The sequence below is a fragment of the Pan paniscus genome, chromosome 21 (assembly GCF_029289425.2).
Source record: "Pan paniscus chromosome 21, NHGRI_mPanPan1-v2.0_pri, whole genome shotgun sequence".
NCBI lineage: Eukaryota > Metazoa > Chordata > Mammalia > Primates > Hominidae > Pan > Pan paniscus.
The window spans coordinates 20,455,567-20,476,324 of NC_073270.2; the positions used below are offsets into that span (position 1 = coordinate 20,455,567).

General features: G+C 45.9%; 1 protein-coding gene across 1 annotated transcript in view; it reads left to right on the forward strand.

Moving 5' to 3' along the window:
* Positions 1-20,758, forward strand: part of SLC24A3 (solute carrier family 24 member 3) — a 512,775-nt gene that overhangs the window by 357,672 nt on the left and 134,345 nt on the right. The window contains exons 4-6 of the mRNA XM_008962961.5: positions 11,588-11,662; positions 16,562-16,646; positions 17,032-17,135. Coding sequence (XP_008961209.3) covers positions 11,588-11,662; positions 16,562-16,646; positions 17,032-17,135 — 264 coding nt within the window. The remainder of the gene's footprint in view (positions 1-11,587; positions 11,663-16,561; positions 16,647-17,031; positions 17,136-20,758) is intronic.

Genomic DNA, 20,758 nt, shown 5'->3' on the forward strand with positions numbered 1-20,758 from the left:
GCTGCAACAGGGATGAACCTTGAATATATTATGCTAAGTGAAATAAGCCTGTCCCAAAAGAGGAAATATCATATGATTTTACTTGTATGAAGTACCTAGCACAGTCAAATTCATAGAAAGGAGAATGATGGTTACCAGAGACTAAGGAGAAGGGAAAATGGGGAGTTATTGTTTAGTAAGGACAGAGTTTCAATCTGGGAAAATGAGAAAAGCTCTGAAGATGGATGGCGATGATGGTTTCATGGCATGAATGCACCACTGAACTGTAGATTTAAAAATTATTAAAATGGTAAATTATGTTATGCCTATTTTACCACAATAAAAATAGTTTAAAACATTTAATCCAAACTAATAGATATGTGGGAATATATACAATATTTGTATATGTTGATACATCCAATATATACTGTGTATATATGAACAGTGACTAAAATAGAGGGAGAGATAGATACAGAGAGGCTTTTTTAATGATGCAGCCCCTCCCGGAGTTATTGGCCCTTCCAGTTCCCCAACTAGGTTTGCTTTCCTCTATCTTACTTAAGAAAACCAATACATAAGCTGACTTAGAAATGGAAATGGTTCACAAACCCCAGGAAGCAGTCCAGCTCAGGAACCCAAGAAAGAGTGGGTCAGGGAACCCTTGTGGGAGGTCAGACCTGTCCAGCGTAATGGGCCTGCCCTTCCCTGGCCAGCCCCCAGCACTTCTGGGAGGCACAAATCCACAGGGGATGTAAGATGCCATATCAGTGTTCTTCTGCTTCCTCCTCTTAACCCACTACTTGTATTTTTATGTTTCCTGTGTCCTGATGCTTTGCACATACTTGTTTTGTACAATGATTTTATCATGTATGTACTTATTGAGGGCCTTAGTACATCGGCAGTGAGGGCAAGGAAGTGATAAAGGCCTGGTGTCTTCATGTTGAGTTAGACTTAAGGACTTGTTCATGTCCCTTTCCTCATCCTTCCACTCCTGTGGCCCTCCTGTCCTACTTGTGCCTCCCATTTCCTTTCCATCCTTTCCCAAGCTTCCTGGGAGGTTATTCTCTGCTCCAACCCCTCTCCCATTCTCCATTCTTCTCTGCCCTGCTCTGGACAGGGAGATCAGCCTCTAACGACCTTAGCCCCAGGGCTCCCACACCTCTAGCTTTCACCTCAACTGATGGGAAGCTGTGACAGGAGCGGGGAGGGCAGGAGGAGTGAGAGGCCCAGACACTTCTTTTTTGCTCCCTCCTGGCTCTCCAGGGTCTGGCGGCAGCTGCTTCCCTCCACTCCTGTGATCATCTACATGCTCTTAACCCCCTTCCCCACACTTACCAGGCTGCAGCAACTCCATGTCCTCTTGCACCTTCAGGCCAAAGGTTCCCGTTGTTATTAGGCTCTGGGGGTCTCCACCATCTTTGCTGGTTCCCCTAACCCTGACTGCACTGCTGCAAATAAGTCCTTCATTAAATTCTCTTCAGTTAGAAAAGAGCTCTCTTTGGTCAAACCCTTTTGAGTTGGCTTCTGCTTTCTGCCCAGACCCTGACAGGTACATTAGACCTCCTCACTATTCTGGATGTATTTATCTGTTCTCACACTGCTGTAAAGACCTACCTGTCACTGGGAAATTTATTAAGAAAGGGGGTTTAATTGGCTCACAGTTCTGTGAGTTGTACAGGCTTCTGCTTCTGGGGAGACCTCAGGAAACTTACAATCATGGCAGAAGGTGAAGGGGAAGCAGGCACATCTTCACATGGCCAGGAGGAGAGAGAGCAGGGGGAAGTGCTACACACTTTTTAACAAGCAGATCTTGGGAGAACTCTATCAGAAGAATAGCATCGGAGATGTCTGCCCCTATGATTAAATCACCTCCCACCAGGCCCCTCCTCCAACACTCAGGATCACACTTCAACATGAGATCTGGGTGGGGACACAGAGCCAAACCATATCACTGACCCCTTCTCAAGGAGTTTTATGGAAGCAGACCAGGAAATGTACAAGAATACCCCCCAGTGTGTTCCCATGCAGCACCTGGTACTGGTTAGAAATGGAGATCCCTGGGCCCCAACCCAGATTGCTAAATAGATCTTCTGGAGTGATGCTAGGGACCCCCATTTTATCTGCATTTTCTGGTGACTCTGGGATACATAAAGTGATATAGTAACATAGGATACTTTGTTAATACATTAGATAGAAGGTCTAGCGTTAGGTCTCATAGCTACTTATTTTTGAAGTAATGATGAATACAAATGATAGTTTGAGGTCTGTGAAACATGAGTAATATGATATGAAAGATCTGTGACTTCTGCTGGGGACATATTCCCAGGTTTTGCCAGTATTGCTGTGGCATATTGCCTGTATTCATAGTGGAAGGAAGTGCTGAATTCCAATTAGAGGTTAGTGAGAACAAGGATGTAATTTGTTTGCATCCTTAGCAAACTCACGAATTCTTTTTGAGTGCTCTTTGGAGGATAGAGGGGCTTATGGACCCCAGGGTAAGAGCCTCAGTCTTAAGAGAGGTCTCCATAGAAGGGGATTTGAGGCCTGGTAGAGGTTAGAGCTGTAGACGTTCCTCAAATAGAAAGCAGGCTTGTCCTCTTCCTGGAATGCTGTGTGGTGTGGTGTGGTGTGGTGTGGTGTGGTGTGGTGTGGTGTGGTGTGGTGGTCAGGATTTGAACCCAGTGGGTCACCTGGGTTCAAATCCTGCCTCTATCACTTACAAGTCATGTGGCCTGAGCTGCTGGACTTCTCTGTGCCCCAGGTTCCCACCTGTGAGGCTGGATGAGGCCCATTGTCCCCTACTGCAGGTGGGGAGGTAAATGGAGAAGGTGTGTACTGGAATCTCAGTATAGCCCTGTAGGGAGCACATCAGCATCAGCCCAGCTGCACAAACCTTGTTCCCAGAGCCTTCATTCAGAGGGTTTCAAGGAGAATCAGCAATGATCACCTGAGAAACTGACAACCAAAAGAAATAAATGACTTCCTCAGTAACACAGGAGTCAATATCTCAGCAAGTGGATACTGTGAAAAAGGCATCTTCAAGGAGGAAGAGGGAGAGAGAGGAGAAAAAGAAGGAGAACAAAGGGGGGAAAGTAGAATAATCTTTTCCTGCTGAAAAATTTCTCCAGAGATGGCAAATCTCTCATTCCCAAGGCTCCAAAACAGGGACCCCAGTATGGTGACCTTCGAGAACACTAAATGGTCAAGGACACATCTGGGCACCTTTAAACTCCTTTAAAGTAAAATCATTCAAGGATTTATGTTAATGGTGCAGGTACATTCACATATGCTCGTTTCCCTTGGAATTTGAGCCCCTGCAAGAAAACTATTTCAGCTGGTAATGGCTCCCAAAGACTTTCCCAATGCCAAATGACTAAATAACCATAGGGTGGGACTCAGGAGAGGCTCCCATGTACCTTAGGAAGGCAGTTGTTTCTGAGAGTGGCCCATTTTGATTTAAAATTGTATTTCATTCCCTTCACAATCTTCCTTAACTCACTCCCCTCTTGTTTTAATGTGGGCTCTCTCAGAAGCAGACTTGAGACAAGGATTTAAATGTAAGTGATATTGGAGAAGAGGAAGAAAACATCAGTAGGGGAATAGGAAGTGAGACAGGAAAGTCAAAGCTACTAACAAAAGGTACATGACCTGAGCCAGGTGCAGTGGCTCACACCTGTAATCCCAGCAACTCAGAAGGCTGAGAGGGGAGGATCGCTTGAGCCCAGGAATTCAACACCAGCCTTGGCAACATAGGGAGGAGCCCCCTCCCCCTCTAAAAATGTTACATAAAAAAACTAGCAAGGCACAGTGGGCATGCCTGTAGCCGTAGCTACTCAGGAGGCTGAAGTGGGAGGATCCATTGAGCCCAGAAGTTTGAGGCTACAGTGAGTTATGATCATGCCACTGAACTCCAGTCTGGGCAACAGAGCATGACCCCATCTCTAAAAGAAGAAAAAAAGAAAAAGACAGGTCCATAACCAAGCCAGCAATGCAACATAATATTCTGGGCACCTGAAGCTTAATTCAGCTGGGAAACTCTGGAGATAGCGTAGAGTTAGCCCACTCAGGGGTACTGATATGCCAACTCTCAACATTTGAGGGCTCCCATGGGTGTTAATTTTTAAGCATTTCTTGACTTCTTTGTGTGGTAAAATCAAAAGCCTTCAAAGAAATTGAGGCATTCGCTGGTATTTGAAAGTCAACGGAGCTCTCTAAGTTAATAAGGCCTGAAGAATATAGTGAAGGGAAGGGGCACCAGCAGCCTTCTGCTACATTCCTCTTCCCTGCAAACCCCCACCCCAAATCCTCTTGTTCAGAACCTGGACTGTGAGACTGATCATTTCTCTCTAGTGACTAGAATCAATGAATGGTTCCAGAACAATGATATTCACACTGGTAGCAGCACCCTACAGCAGACCCATGGTCAGTTCCACCTTGTCCTCATGGGGCCATTAGATACAGAGCCTGTGATCAGGGAAAATAAATTTTAAAAAAAACTTTCATATTCCAAGCTTAATTATATGTGATCACTTGAAACTATGAAAAAGAGGAGGAAAAGGAAGATTTTATTATTATTATTCCAGCCATGTTCCCTGGGAGGTTTAAGATTTAGAACAATTTCCACCAAGGCCACAGTTCTGTAGCGCTTCCCTAAGAATTGCTTCTCCACAACACCTTCACTGAAATTAAAGACAGAGAGACAGGAGTGCAGATGATGTAGTAAAAAGAAATTGTCTGTGAAAACCGCTGACTGTCGATGCAACATAAAACAGCAGGGTTAACGTCCTGCCATTCAAATACATTTGCCCTCAGTATTCAGAAGCCCTTATGTGGATCAACATTCCAGCTAGAGCCTGCTCACCTCTAATATGTCATGGGCCATGATGATTTCCTGTTATCTTAGGTGTTTTTCCATTTAACCACTGTAGACAAAGTTCTTTAGTTTTATTAGTCTCAATCAACCTTTGAAATTACCTGATGAGATAGTAATTATTTCTCAGAATCCTGGGTCAATAGCCACTTCCTCAATCTTCTCCTTGCACTACCTCTACCCAGCACAGTATCTTCTGTGGCTCACATCAGTTAGGGAAGCACATGGCTTCAAGTACAGAGCCCCCAGCTAATGGTGAGTGAAGCAAGTAAGGAAGTCCTTTCCTCACATAGTTAGAAATACAGAAGGAGCTGATTTCAGGAATTAGTCCAGATGGTGCATGGTGTCCTCAGGGCCCTGCTGCCCTCAGCATGTTGGTGTGTATCCTCAGGCTTGTTATCTCATAGTCATAAATGGCTGCTGCCATTCCAGACATCACATCCAAGTTGCACGCCGGAAGATAGGGTGACTTCAGCTGGATTTGTGCTTTCTTCTCATTGGCCAAAACTGTGTCACATGGCCATGACTAGATCCAAGAAGGCCAGAAGAGTTGAGCATATTATTACTTAGAACAAAATTGAAGTTGTGTTTGCAAAATAAAAGGTTTAATGACTGATGAATAGGCCACCAACAGCATCTGCCACATTACAGAACTCTGTCCTAAGATCTCCACACTGAGTTAAGGTGAACCTCTTACGTTGGGTACTTCCAACTGGACCTCAGGCCATTCTTCTTTGTTGAAGGACAGTAACTTATTAAGTCTTAGACCCTTCCCACCAAGCAGCGCATCTGGCTTTGAGTTGGTGCTGCACACATTATTGTTGAATTAATAAATAAATAACTCTTCAAATCCTAAGGCAGGTGTGTCTCAGAATAGAATCATCATTTTCCTTGGTGGCCTCTGAATAGTGTATGCTTTAAACATATAAATATGATTTCAGCTGAGTGGAGCTATCCCTGGAAGTTCTACTTTGTCATTTAGTTTGTTAGGAATGTTTCAAGTCTGCTTCTTGGAAGTTACTCGTTATTGTTTTTTCACTGTGGCTCTTTTTATTATCTGGGCTGTATCTGTTACCTGTACATCAAAGGACACTATCAACATACTGACTGCCACAATAATGCTGCATAACAAATGGCCTCACAACTTCAGTGACATACAATAAACAATTCATTGGTTCATGGGTTTTTCTGGTTCAGCTGAACTGTTGAACTTGGACTGGGCTGGGCCTGTCTCAGTTGGGCTCACCCACATCTAGGGGTTAGCTGCTTGCCAGCTAATCTCTGACAGCCTTAGCCAGGACAACTGAGGTGACCTGTCTGTACCCTGCATGTCTCTTTTCCTCCAGCAGGCTAGCTTGGGCATGTTCTCATGGCATCATTATTGTTGCCACAACAATGGCAGTGCATGAGGGGCTGCGCTATGTCTAAGCTCCTTTGCTCATTGCTTTTCATTTACTTCTCACAACAGCCTTGTAAGCACTAGGGAGCATGCTGTGACGAGGCCCATGTTGAAGGGTAAGCAAAGTAAGAAGAGTCACACAAAGTCACACAGCTTGGAAGTGTCAAGTCTAGGACCTGATGGGAGATCCCATACCATGCCCTGGGCTTCCTCCAAGGCTCCAGGCTTTGTTGCTTTTAGCAGCTGCTTGTGCCCTGTCCCTGCTACTTGGGCATTTCCCTTGCTAGATTACACCAGGCCAGCTGCGGTGGCTCACAGCTGCAATCCCAGCACTTTGGGAGGCCCAAGTGGGTAGATCACTTGAGCTCAGGAGTTTGAGACCAGCCTGGGCAACATGGTGAAACTCTGACTCTAAAAAAAAATACAAAAAAAATGCAGGGCGTGGTGGCACACATCTGTAGTCCCAGCTACTCAGACAGCTAAGGTAGGAGGATTTCTTGAGTCTGGTGGAACAAAGCTGCAGTGAACTATGAGTGCACTGCATCACTATACTTCAGCCTGGGTGACAGAGTGAGACACTCTCAAAAAAAAAAAAAAAAAAAAAAAAAAAGGCAACACCAGCTACTCCACGAACACCACCCTCCTTGGGATCCATCACTTCATATATAGAGAGCCCATGCTTGGGAGGGGTGGATATTAATATGTGAGGACACAGCTGCTGCCCTCAATAGAAGGGAGGCCAGATACATGAACATAAAGCAAAAGGGAGGCCAGAGACCTGAACATAAAACACGGCTCATGGTCCAGGCTACACATGATCCAGGCCAAAGCAGATTCCCACTCAGAGGGTTCTAAAAAGTTCCCTGGGAAGAGAAGCCTTGTGATCATGAGACAAAAGCTGAAATTCCAAAAGACCCCCCGTCTTCTCTAAATGCCTATCATTCATCATTTCCAGAAGGTACTCCACATTCACTTGTACCGGCTGCTGTAGCCAAGCCATGGGCTTGGATTCCAGGGTGAGTTACAGCATATCTGGGCTGCCTCAGAGTGTTGGGCCAGCCCAAGCATTTTCAGGAGTTCAAACCTGTCTCACATTTTGTAGTGCATCTGGTAAAAATAATAATATTGATAAAGAACTTCAATGGCTCTGACAGGCAGCCCCAAATAGTGAATGGCTGGAATTCTAAAAATATCCCTCACTGTCTGCAGTTGGAGAAGACAGCTCACTAGTAGATGAGCTGAACATCAGAAAAAGTGGAGATGGGGTGGTGAACCAGAAATGATCTTTATACAGGGAGATAGCTGGGCTCTGTGGGAAGGCTTGGAGGGAGTCCTGGGGTCAAATTTAAGCCCTGCCATTTGCTAGCCATGTGTACTTGGGTAAGTTCCCACACCCTCTGCATTGTCTGGGAAATGGGACCAGTAACTCCCTGCCTCATATAATATTTAGAAGAACTGAGAAAGTCCAGGTAATATACCTGGAGCATGCCTGGAATTCCTGTCTCAACAAACAGTGGCAAATGTGATTATTATTATTATTGTCAATGATATTAATATATCCTTTGAAAATATAAGAATGGTCAAAGTAACCTAAAGATGCCTTACTCTATTAAAACTATTTGTGCTAGTTGTATTAATAGTACCATCAATGTCACACTCCCAGTAGGTTTTCTGCATCCTAAAATTTGACTTTGAACCTTTGTTTTCTTCCTTTGTTCTCTTTGCTTGTGCTGCAGGAACCTGTTTTCCAGTGAGTAACATGAGAGAGACTTAGAGCAGAGTGTTTTGTAGCCAGAGCGGCAGGCCCACCATCAGGTGCTAGGAAGGGCTCTGCAGCTGGCAAGGGCTCATCACCTTGCAGGCCTCTCTGGGTGCCCAGAGGTGCTGTGTCAAAGGGCATCTGGTTAACAGTGAGCATTCCCGCCTCATGCTGCCCAGCTCACGAGAACTAACACAGCTTTTGATAGTCATTACCCTCAAAAGTCCTGAGTGCTTGGCAGATCTCATTTCTCATCCCCCTCGAAGCATGGATACAACAGTGTGTTAGATGGAGCTTCTTGCCACAAAACCAGATCAATATGTAATACTGGAACATATTCTTGGTGAGATGGTTTATGGACTTCTAGGCAGTGTTGGCTGTTTCAGTGAGTTGAATATGTCAGCTATGGACAGCTTATTTAGATCTTGATTAATCTACAAATGTGCAATTCTGTATCCCAATTACCTAATGTGAGTGTCCTTTCAAAGCTAATCCTAAAACCTGCATATCATTGGATCAGCCAAGTCATACAGCAAAAGAGGGTTTGAGTCCATTGCAATTTCGGAATGTATTTTCTGATTTATTCCCAGGCTACAAAGTACAGCAAGAATTATTCTTAATTGACATTTTCTTTTTTTTTTTTTTTTTTTTTTGAGACAGAGTCTCACTCTGTCGCCCAGGCTGGAGTGCAGTGGCGCGATCTCGGCTCATGGCAAGCTCCGCCTCCCAGGTTCATGCCATTCTCCTGCCTCAGCCTCCTGAGTAGCCGGGAGTACGGGAGCCCACCACCACGCATGGCTAATTTTTTTGTATTTTTAGTAGAGATGGGGTTTCACCGTGTTAGCCGGGATGGTCTCGATCTCATGACCTTGTGATCTGCCCACCTCAGCCTCCCAAAGTGCTGGGATTACAGGCGTGAGCCACCGTGCCCATTAATCGACATTTTAAATAAAAAGCCCATTGGCAAATAATTTTGTACAGATTATGAATAGATCTATCAATGAGTTATTTTTGAGATTTTTTTCCATGCCAAGCATCCCAGGCTCCTCAGAAATTAGAGAAGTATAAGACAGAATTCTTACCTCTAAAATCTCCCATCACCTACAAAAGTTACACAAGAAATACTATTTCAGAGTGAAAATATTACAAAATATAGATAGGGATTATAAAATACAGATAGAGTCACACCAACTGAGAGAGAAATGTAGTCACTATTTTGATTAATGGCCTTACAAACTCTTATATGCAAATATATAATATGTGTATATACACATATACATAGATTATTTAATAAAAAAAGAGATTGTAATGCTGTTTTTCATTTAGCAATGTATTATGAATGCCTTTCCTTGTCACTTCATATTGGATTTACACAATCCCTTTTAAGGGCGTCTTATTGAATGATGAACCACAGTTTATATAACCCATTCCCCAAGGTATATTTTGCTAGGTTTGATAACTTATTGTAGTCAGCAATTTTGGAATGAAAATACTAGTGCATATGTCTTTGTGCATTTGTCTGATATTTCCACAGGATCTAGTGTTAAAGTATACTTTAGAATCTTACGATCTTATGAAAGAGACCAAACATATATGTGAAAAGCAAACAAGCTCATACAAAGCAGGGACCCTAGGGCTACGTTAGTGCAACTGCTAAGAGTCAAAGGCAACAGAGATCATTTCATGCTTGGGTTGCCACAGAGGCTTCATGAAGGACAGTTGCAAGTGACAGAAACTTAAAACTGCTTAAGTGTAAAAGGCCTATTATTGGCTCATGAAATTAGAAAGTGATTTTGATTTTAGACTGGAGCCGGGGCCAGGGGTCACATGGTGTCATTTGGGACGTGTGTGTGTATGTGTGCATACATGCTTGTGTGTGTGTGCCTGTGGGTGTACTTTTCGTGTATGCATGCGTGTGTGTGTGCATGTGTGTGTGTGCGTGTGCCTGTCCCATCTCTTGGGTCAGCTTCTCACTGTGGGAGCAGCATTCTTCTCAGGCAAGTTTTCTCTATATGACAGCTGCCTCTAGCAGCTCCAGATGTGGGGTGTTTATATCCATAAAAAGAGGGTGTCTCTGCCTCAGCTTCTCCACTTATCTCTGCTTGGCCCCTTACAGACCTGTCCCTGACTCTCCACTGTGTGACAGGGCATGGATGTTCTATGGCTATCCTGCATCATGTGTGTGCGCTCTGTGTGAGGAGGAGGGGATGTATGACTCCCATCCTGAGGAGCACTTCTCAAAAGGAAAAGATACTGGGAGGTCAATAAATGAATGCAACGTCACTGCTGAGGGTGCTAGAACTTGAACCACACCTATTAGATGCTTTGAGAAGCGAGTAACAGAGACATTCTAAATCAAACTGGCCTCAACAATGCTCATGGTATGTTATGAAGTCAAGAGGCAGGGTGGACACCTGATCAAGGGCTCAGTGATGTTATCCGGGGGCTTAGGTTTTTTCTGATTCAGGGTCAACTCCCTCTCAAGTCAGATTCCTTCAATATGACTGTCAGTGGCAATGAGGGCTCCCAGCTTCCTGGTCCACAGCAAGCAACAGAGGGTGAGAAATGGCTCCCTTTGGCAAAAAGTAAGAGCCTTTCCTGCTCTCTAATTGGGCCAACCTAGGTCATGTGCTCACCTCTGAAACAATGGCCACAGCTAAGGAATACTACGTTCTGATTAACCAATCAGCATCCACTCCTGGAGAAAAGGATAGGGTCACCTTCCACATGGGGCATGGTGGATATTTGGACAAAACTGGGGTCTCCTTAGGAAAGAGTGGGAGACGGATGTTGAGTGGTCAGTCAACACTGAAATCCTAGTAAGATTTCATTAGTTAGAGAGGAAACATGTGGTTGGATACAGTGGAGAGGCAATCTCTGGCCAGAAGGTAGAATTCCAGGGAATACCCTGGTCATAGCTGACCAAGATGCAGAAGCAAGTTTGCAAAGCTTTCCTGCAGGGATCCGGTGAGTAAACAGGTTCAGTTGGAAGTGTTCATTTATTTATTCCCTCATTCCACGTACCTTTATGGAGTACCTACTATATACCAGGCCCTTTGCTGACTGCTGCGGATATGGCAATCATTATATGAAATTAATTATATGACATCATATCCTCATGAACTTCTGGTGGAGGAGACAGACAATAGATGAATTAATTTAACATATAATGTATCAGGAAAAACCAAAGAGATAAATGACATAGAGAGAAATGGGAGCGGGGGAAAGAGGTTGCCATTTGAGCAGGGACCTGAAGGGTGTGATGGCGTGAGCCAGTGGGATATCTTGCGGCAGAGTGTTCAGGGCAGAGGGAAGAACAAGTGCAAAGGCCCTGAGACAGGAATCCATGAAATGTTTCATGGAAAGGGAAGTGGGCAAAAGGAGAGTGACAGGTGATAACATCAGAGAGAAAGCTGGGACCAGGTCACAGGAGAGTGTTGTGGGCATTGGAAAGACTTGGTATTTAAGGTGTTGAATTCATGATGACAGAAGACATTATCAAAGCAGAAGGTGGCTGGACGTTCATCTTCCTGGCTCTGCCTCACTCTAACTTTAACCCCTTTTATCTCCTCTCTTCCAGGCCATATACATGTTCTATGCGCTGGCCATTGTGTGTGATGACTTCTTCGTCCCTTCCTTGGAAAAGATCTGTGAGGTACGTGCCTCATATTCTGGGTATGTGTGAGCCAGACTGGGGACTGGACCTGTGCCCTGTACTGTTCCAGCCTCCTCACCAAAGTCCTGGGGAGCCCTCGCAGGGCAGCTGCAGTGGGAACACCAGGCATCACCATGTTTGAGAGCAATGGGCAATATTAGCACAAAAGTGTCATCGGTCTACTGAGCATTTCATGACTCTGATCAATAATCAGACGAAAACCCACAGGACCAACCTCCCCAACTCCATTTAGACCTAACTAATGGTACTATTTGTGTTTTCCTTCCCCATTTTCTTTTCCTTTTAAACTCACTCTTCCTTTCTCTCTGTTACTTCCTCCACCTCTCTCTCCTGTGTTTCCTTCTGCCTCCATAACTCTCCTTTGATATCCAAGGCATCCTCGCAGGATTAAAAACCTCCAACCACATACCTCTGCCATGCTTCCTCTCTCTGTATATGTACAGAAATGCTCCAAGCGGAAGCACTGAGATGAAAGAATTGGCCACGGAGATCAGGAAAGTGTCCCTGTTAGAAATCATAGTGCATGCCAGGCTGAACAGCAAGTTAAACCCCTTTCATCAAAAAATATTCAGCAGATCTAGAACTCTTTCATTCTCTTGCCTCTTTCATCTCTTTGTCTGTTTGGAAATGTAGCTTCCTTTATCTGAAAGCTTTCCATTTTATTTATTTATTTATATTTATCTATTTATTTTTAAATTCAGAATCCCTGTTTCCAGAAGGCATCTCCCCCAGACACATCTGTCCGGAACTCGGTTTCTTTATGCCAGTAGTTCTCAAGACTGGTTGTGTCTTCCCTTTCCTTCTCTCTCCCCTGAGTACCTGATCCAGTAGGTCTTGGGAGAGTGGGAGGGGGTAGAATTTGCATTTCTAATACGTTTTTCAGGTGATGCTGAGGCTGCTGCCTAGTCCAGGAACCACAGACTTAGAGAACCACATACCCTAAGCAGTGTCTTCTACATCCTGGAAGTTAGTGTTGGATACTTAAATAAATAAAAAGTGTCCCACAATAACAATATTTAGAGAGCCACAGGAGGGGTTCTCTTCCACAGTAGCACAGAGTAATTGAGGTGGCATCTGAAATGCACAGTGGGCAGGTGTGGAAGCCCTTTGTCCGAGGAATTCCACCTGAGAGTGGGGTCACCTTATGTTGAAGGGGAGGAGGTGTTCCTCACCTGTAACTGGAGTCCTCTGTGATCCCTGAAATACCACTATTGGGTGTTTTATTATTCATGCAGAGCAAAACAACTCTCTCTCTTTCCCATGCAAATTTTTTGGTGTGAATATCAAAATTATATTCTGGAAATGTCAGTACAGTTGTCAGCATGTATTCTACTCAGTTGAGGACACAGAACCTGTGAATACCCATGCCCTTGTAGGGAGAGGCAATCAAAGAGCCAGAAAATGGCAGGAAAAGAGGGCAGGTGTGAGTCTTTTAACAAAAAAGTTATAAGGAGAGGAAAAGGAAAGAAAATGTTTAAGGAGGGGGAGGTGTTATTTTACTAGGTCCCTGATATGGTTCAGTCGCTAAACAGTGTGGTGTGACTATGTCTACCTGTCTTTAATCATCTCAAGAATTCTGCCAGGTGACTGATATTATCCCCTCTTTACAAACAAGGAAACCAGAGCTTAGAGAAGCTGAGCAACTTGCCCTGGGTCAAGGGATAGAGTCACTATTTGAGCCCAAGTCAGCCTGATTTCCAAGTCTTCAGGCTTTTCTCTACTCCATTTAGAGACGAGCCTGGACCAGGTCATGGTGGTGTTAGAACTGGCTGCACTGCCCGGACCCACAGCGATACTGGAGGAGTGGGCACAGAAGAGCAACCACATTTTCCTGGGCTCTCCCTGCTCCCACCCCAAATCCGGTCTTATAAGCAAGATTCATATAACAAGAGTGGGTGCCCCGTGCCTGTCTCCTGCAAAGACAATGTTGGCTCCATGGACCTTAAACAACCTTAATTGCTGGGGAAACATTATGTCTGTGAATGATGGGTGGGCTGAGGTCAGAGCTCACATATATTTAGAGATCCTGACATGTTTACATCTTCTAAGAGACATGGAATCAGTTCTCCCTGGAGTTACACTTTCTCACAAGATGAGAGGATCATGGCGTGGGTCCACCAGCAGTGGCCTAGAGGGCCTCTTGGCCCTGGATTCTGTTTACTGCCTGTGCTTTCCTTAATCACCTTTTAATGATTCGATACTCTGTGTTTCATGGTTACTCATAGACTAAAACTGGGAGTGGGGCAGAAAAACATAGAAGGTTGTTGTTTCCAGCTTTTGTGAAAGATGAGTGGGGAGAGAAATCCACACTGTGCAACGAATCATTGCTTGGAGGTCAGGGCAGATTCTCACTCAGTCTCAAATACTTTAAAGTTAAAAGCAGAAAAATGTGGGGTTCAGGAAAAGGCAAAGAAAGGAAAATGGGAGAAAGAGAAGGAGATAAAGGCAATGACCCAGGATCCGAAACTGGGGTCAGGCAGTCCCTGGTGCTTACAAAGCACCTGCTCCATGCCAGCCCCTTCCCCTGTCTGGACCTTACTTTCTCCTTGTGTGAAATGACAGCCCCTAGATTTTGAACAGTCGAGAGATACCATTGCAGGACGTGCAGAGAGGGTCTCCAGAGTTTAGAGAAATCCTATAAGCCACAGTAGACAGCCTCAGCTGCACTGAGGCGGGAAGGGAGAGAGGCATTTCAGGAAGAAGAGTGAACATGAACCAAAGCTCAGCGAGTGGAAGGGCCTGGCATCCCCAAGGACCATGAGGTGGCAGCCCTGGCCGAGCAGAGGCTTGTCTAGGAAAGGTGAAGTCGGATGGGGAGGGTGGGAGGCTTTGGGACCCATGTGGAGGCTTCCAGGACAGCAGTGGGACATTTGAGCAGCAGAGGATGTGACAATAGGTCCGGAACACTACTCACCCCTCTGACGTCAGCACTAAGCTGGGCTCTGCCTGGACCAAGCTCTATGCCAGGGGCTGGGAGGAAACTAGATCACACACAGCGTGTCCCATCCCATCCCAGGGCTCCTAGCTGCAGAGCAGCTCCAGGGTAATATCCACAGGGGGCTGGAGGAAGTGGCGGGGAATTGGCAAGTGCAGAAGTGCAGAGAGAGAGTGGGGGAAGGAGAGATTGATGCTGCGAGGTATAGAGTTGGGAGGAGATCAGGAAAGGGCTTGTGCAAGGGGCAGGATTAGAACAGCCCTTAGAGGGAAGGTGTCAGTGGCCAAGTATTTTGAGGAAGGGTATTTGGTGAGAGAATGTCTGAGCCGCAAAACCAAGATGGGGTTTTGCACCAGCATACAGGGAGCCCTGTAAGCCAGGCTGGGCGTTAGGAATTATTGCAAGCTCTGGAGGGAGCTGGGGAGGGCTTTTGAGGGCTCTGTCATGGTAGATAGGAGTCCAGAGTCAAGAAGACTAGAGTCCTGTGAGATATTGCCAGGGCTGAAGTGAACTGGGGATGATGGAGGGGTATAAGAAGATACAGAGGAAGAAACAAACTGGCTGGATGAAGGAGAGAGGGGAAACGGACAGGAACCCAAGGTTTGGATGCCACAACTAATACCCCAGCAGGACAGAACCACAGCAACGCATGGCTCCCGCCTCCTGGCAGGTCTCGGCAAACCATACAGGGAGCTGCGAGCTGTGTCAGGCTACCTCACTCACAGACTCTTAGCTCCATGGGACAGGAGTGCTTGGGCACCCCTCACAGCCACACCTTGCAACTTTGCGCTATCTGCGCCTCCATCTTAGGGTCTGCTCGGCATCCCATGTGAAGCTTCGCTGTCCAGCCGACAGCGAAGCGACCCAGGATCCTAGATCAAAATCCTCAATTAGGGCTTCTCCTGCAGACTATTGTGGGTCACTCAATGGAGGCCAGTGACCTACATCAGGGCCACACCGCCCCTCTCTGGCTGAGCAAGGAAGTGCAGCTGTTGGTGCCACTGGGAAGAGAAGGATGTCACTCAAGCTTGACTGCCAGGAGGGAACTGGCTATTCACTGGCAGCCAGCAGCATACTTTCTGGGTCATGACTGAATGCAGAAATGCAAAATCTGGTTACCAGCCTCTAATGTATAATTGCCTTGTCTTCTTGTAAATCACCTTTTGGTTTAACAAACAGAGTAACCTGGAGAGCTCATTGTATAAACCCTGTTTTGGCAGGGCTGATGCCTCATTACCTTCTTTTCAGCCTTAAGCCCCCACTCCCACTCTCTGATCCCGGGGTTTCCAGACTGCCTCAAGGAAGGGGAGTGGGTTTCAGGAGGGTGATCCCCACATCCACACCCCAACATGCCTCCATAACCTCCTAAAGACTCACAAACTGGTTACCATGAGCGTCATTTAGCCTGAGATCAGCATAGTATCACAAAAATCAGGAAGTTTTGCATAAAAGGTTGGATTATTGGCATCTCTTAAAAATCAGAATATCTGGCCACACTGAGGGAACTGGGCAATGCTGCCCATAGAAAGAGGTGAATGCCCCCACCATAGCCTCAGACCTACCGCCTGCTGTGGCCTCCCATGGGCCCACTCCACTCCTGACTGTCATCTGCACAGCCCCTGCGGGAATTGGGTTGAAGACCCCTAGATCTTCCCAAGAGCCTTTAGCTCATAAGGACATGTAGTTCCCTCCCCAAACCTGTCCCTTAAGGAGGACATTGAGAGGAGCTCTGACTCAGCAGGGGATCGGCAGCAGTGGCTGCGCTCTGTGAGAAGGAGAAGGAGACTGAGAGGGACTAAGTACCAGTCCCAGGTCCCATCGGTCCTACTCTCGCTGAAGCCCCAGTCTTTGCTTCTCAGGGCTTGGACTCTCGGGTGTCACAGTCACCTCTCTTCCGAGATGGAATCCCAACTCACCTGTGCTTTGTCTTTGCTCCTCTGTAGCGCCTGCACCTCAGTGAAGATGTGGCTGGGGCCACATTCATGGCAGCGGGCAGTTCGGCCCCAGAGCTGTTCACATCGGTCATAGGTAGGTGACAGACTGAGGGACATCTCAGCCCTTCACTATCTGAAGGAAAAGGGCTCTGGGAATGGATGGCCCCCAGACCGAGATTGTCTGCCACTCATAGAAAATGATAATCCAGGGACCCCAATGAGTAGAACATCAGCCTCCCATCTGCCGTTGTTGTTTTATTTAAGTGATGCTTTTACTGTGCATGAACTTGTCCCAGACCCCAAGCCCATCACACTCCTGTGCAGCTATCATCCCTCTGTAGATTAGAAAGCTCTCTCCACCCCTCAGCTGTTTCCTGTAGATTCTGAGAACAATCTAATGCTTATGAAAGGTTCCCCACGCCCACCTTGGAATGCAACAGGGCCACAACAGCCAGGCTGATGTGGGATCTGTGTTTCAGGGGTCTTCATCACCAAAGGCGATGTGGGAGTTGGCACCATCGTGGGCTCAGCAGTATTCAACATCCTGTGCATCATTGGTGTCTGTGGGCTCTTTGCTGGGCAGGTAAGACTGGCGGCTTCTTTGTGATGGCAAAATGTGACACTGGGGAAAGGGGAGGCCTGGAGTTTAGGCAGGAGACTCTCTTGCTGGAACACAACTTGCATCAGGGCCCAGTGGTTTGGGCAGCAGTGATTTGGGACCTCACATCCCAGGAGGCTGGCCCAGCTAGAAGTGGAAACTGGTAATCCACCATTACTTGGTCTCCATGTTGATGGAATATAGAATGCTCAGGTCCACATAAATAATTAACCAGCCTGAAAGATGTGGGTTACAATCTGAAGGGTTCCACATTCATTTTGGTATGTTACTGATCTGAACTAGAATGGCCTAAAACAATTTTAGGTATGATTTTTGCTCAGTGGAAATAGAATACATGAGAATCTGCTAAACACAATGAGAATACATGAGAATCTGCTAAACAAAACATGCAGTCATCACGGTTTAGGACACACCCTAACCTTTTCTGACTGTGGTAGAGCATTTCATTTCTCTATTATAACGTGCCTTTGGGGTCATGAAGGGCTTAGCAAGCCTGCAGTTTACCTATGGAGTTGATGCCACTTCCAGGTGGTGTCCTGCTATCTGTGTTCTTTATGAATACTGGTGTCTGTTTTGGAAAGTCTGGGGAAGGTGCTCAGAAGCCACTGCGTGGGAGGCTCTGGGCGACCAAGCCTACACTGCAGCAGCACCTGGAGGTTTGTTTGCAGGGTTTGCAACTGTTTTGTCAACTCTGATATCCTAAATTTCTTCATAGGGATTTTATTCAGAAACAACACAACCCTGAGGTCTCTGCCCAAATACCCACAACTTTGTGTATCTTCTAGTAAAAGTCACTTCTAAAAGCTCATGGAGGCTACTCCACTTACAATATCAAGGAACCTGCTGATCCTAACCACTTGATCAGCAGCCTTGATATGAACAGTGCACTGTTCTACTAGAAGTGGCTGATTGGGTCAGGGGGCTAAGGAAAGCCCCGGGGCAGCCTTCCCCCTACCCTTTGCCAGGGCCCTCACCTCACAGCAGCGGCAAGGGGCACCCCATGCTGCCCGTTCCACTGATGTAGACTCGAGGGTCTCCATGCAGGATACCCCGGGTCCACCATTGCATTCTCCACTGCCCATTTTTACTTCCGTCATCTTCATGCCTATTGATTTGTCTGGATTGCCTGGTGTGTCAGTTGCCTTCAGGTGACACGCAGAGGGACACCTGGATCTCATCGGGACTCAGCTCCAGGGCCCACAGGTGGACGGGTCCCTTCTATCAGGAAAAGGAGCTCCCAGTACATGGTGACTGAGCTCTGCTTAGCTCCTTAGACTGAATGATTTCCCTCTTCTCATCCTTTCAGTCAGTGAGCTCATGTCTTAGATTCTGTGGACCCACAATATGTGCTTTTTAAATCTCCCATAAATGTAGTTAGTATTTTTTTTAAAAAATGAGTCTCTGCCTTTGCCTTTGGTGCTATTTGCACTTCCCTGGCTCTCCTTTGCCTTGGACACCTGCTCGTGGCCTTCCACAGATGAACAGTCGCACCCAGCAGAAGAGTCTGTCGCTGTTAGCACTCTCCTAATTGGCATTGTCACCATCAGCAGTATGGTTATTAGTCTGGCTGTTATTAGTGTTGTCATTAGTTCATTCATCATTTGTACCTGAAGCTTGATTCACAAGCAAGCCCAAAGGAAGAGAGATAATGTAGAGAAATGAAACAAATGACTGGGGAGCATCTAGTCAGTGCCACACAACTAATTACTTATGAAATGGCTTGAATGCATGTGTGGCTCATCACTCATTAGCAACGCGGTTCATCCCAGCTTGGTTGGAACACCTGCATCAAAGGCAAAGGGCTCCCTGAACCCCAAAAAATGCTGGTGTCTGTCCCTTGACTCACCCCAGAAGGTCTTTGCTGGCTCACCTCACAACCCTGTAGCCCTGGACAGAAGTAACAACCACGACTGTTGGGAGAAGCAGTCCACGCAATGACTCTGGATGCCAACCTTTCCTTCTGACTTTCCTGTCCTGTGCCCACCTGGAGATTTTCAAGGCCATTCAGCTCAGGGTTTTGTAGGATCCTTCAAGTCTTTGCAGAGGAAGCAAAATTATGTTTTGGAAAGAACATGGACTGGGGAATCAGACGGGTCTGGGTTTAAATCCTGATTCTGCCATTTTCTGGCTGTGGAACCCTGGAGAAGTTACTTATGTTCTCAAAGCCTCATTTTTCTCATCTATAGAGTGGGTACAAGCACACCTACTTCCTAGTGTTGCCATCAAGATGAATTGTAGCATGTTCAGCATTAATAGACCTGCTCTACATGGTAAGTCAGTCTCAGACATCATTAGCTATGCTCAGAATACGCATCCCTGGGGTTCTCACCTCCAAATTCCACCTAGGTCACTGTGATAATTTGACCAACTCATTGATGGAACTTATCTAACAGTCAAGGGTGTCCACAGCTTAATTAACAGACACAGGATACTCAGTGGGAAGGAAAGGGATAGTCAGGGAGAAGATCTTCTAAATGGAAATCAAAGTAAGGAGATGTTCGTAGAAAAACAGTCTCAAAGGACTGGTACTTACTTCTGTGCTGTCTACCAGTGGGAGGTGAAAAAAAAGAAATGACAGCTTCCCAGCCTCAAACAGGGAGAAGCTCTCCCAGGCGGTGGAGTTGGTGCAGTGGAATGTTACGGCGAAGGCTGGATATTGGGAATTGAAGCGATTAATAAATCCAATCATGGATCTCACTTAGCATTTTATTTATGTTGGTCTGCACTTTCATTTGGCTGGGAGAATTACCAGCGAGTGCCCGTGGGCCTCCCTCTATGAATTTCAGCATGGAGGGTTGCACATGACCAAGTCTGTTATCCACCTGAAATTAAAGTAATTAAGCTATAAGGTTTGAGTTCCTGTCTCAATTAGGGTTTTGATGAATTCAGTGTAATTAAATGTCTGCTGTATTTGCAGTTTGCAAACATAACCCTCGCTTTGGTGTTCGCCTAAGGTGCTTTGGGGAGTTTCATGGGACAAAAAGGAAATTGCTTTTTAGAAAGTGGCTTATAGAGAGGTTCTTGGCATCACTTCAAGACATTTACAAGGCTGTGGTCCTACAAGTTTCCTTTATTTAAAAACGAAGAATAATAACAACAAAGAGAAAACACCGAGCTCTTGATGCAACATACTAATGTATCTTGTACGTTGTATTGAAGGGACTTCATGCCAGTTTTGTAAAACAATGTACTTGTGAATTTTGATCTGCCGTTCAGAGCATGTTAAGATTTAAATGCCTAACCACAAACAGAAATTATGCAGTTTAACTGCATCCCAGGTTAGGACTTTCATATTCAGGTTATTACAGGCCGGCAGATGGCTCTAGTTTGTAATAAAGAGCTCCAACATCAGCCCTACTGGCATGCTTAAAATGTGCCTGATGTTCTTTGGCAAGGCCCATCTCATCTTGGCTGGGTTTGCCTTTCTTCAAATAATACTGGCTCGTTTAAACAAACCCTAGCAGCACCCAAAGATTGCACCTCTGAATTGAAATCCACCTGCATTTGGGCTTCCTCAAGAGACTCTAAGCAAGGACTCAAGTGCAAACAGTTGATTTGAAAGGTGATCCCAGGAAGTGCTTGTGGGA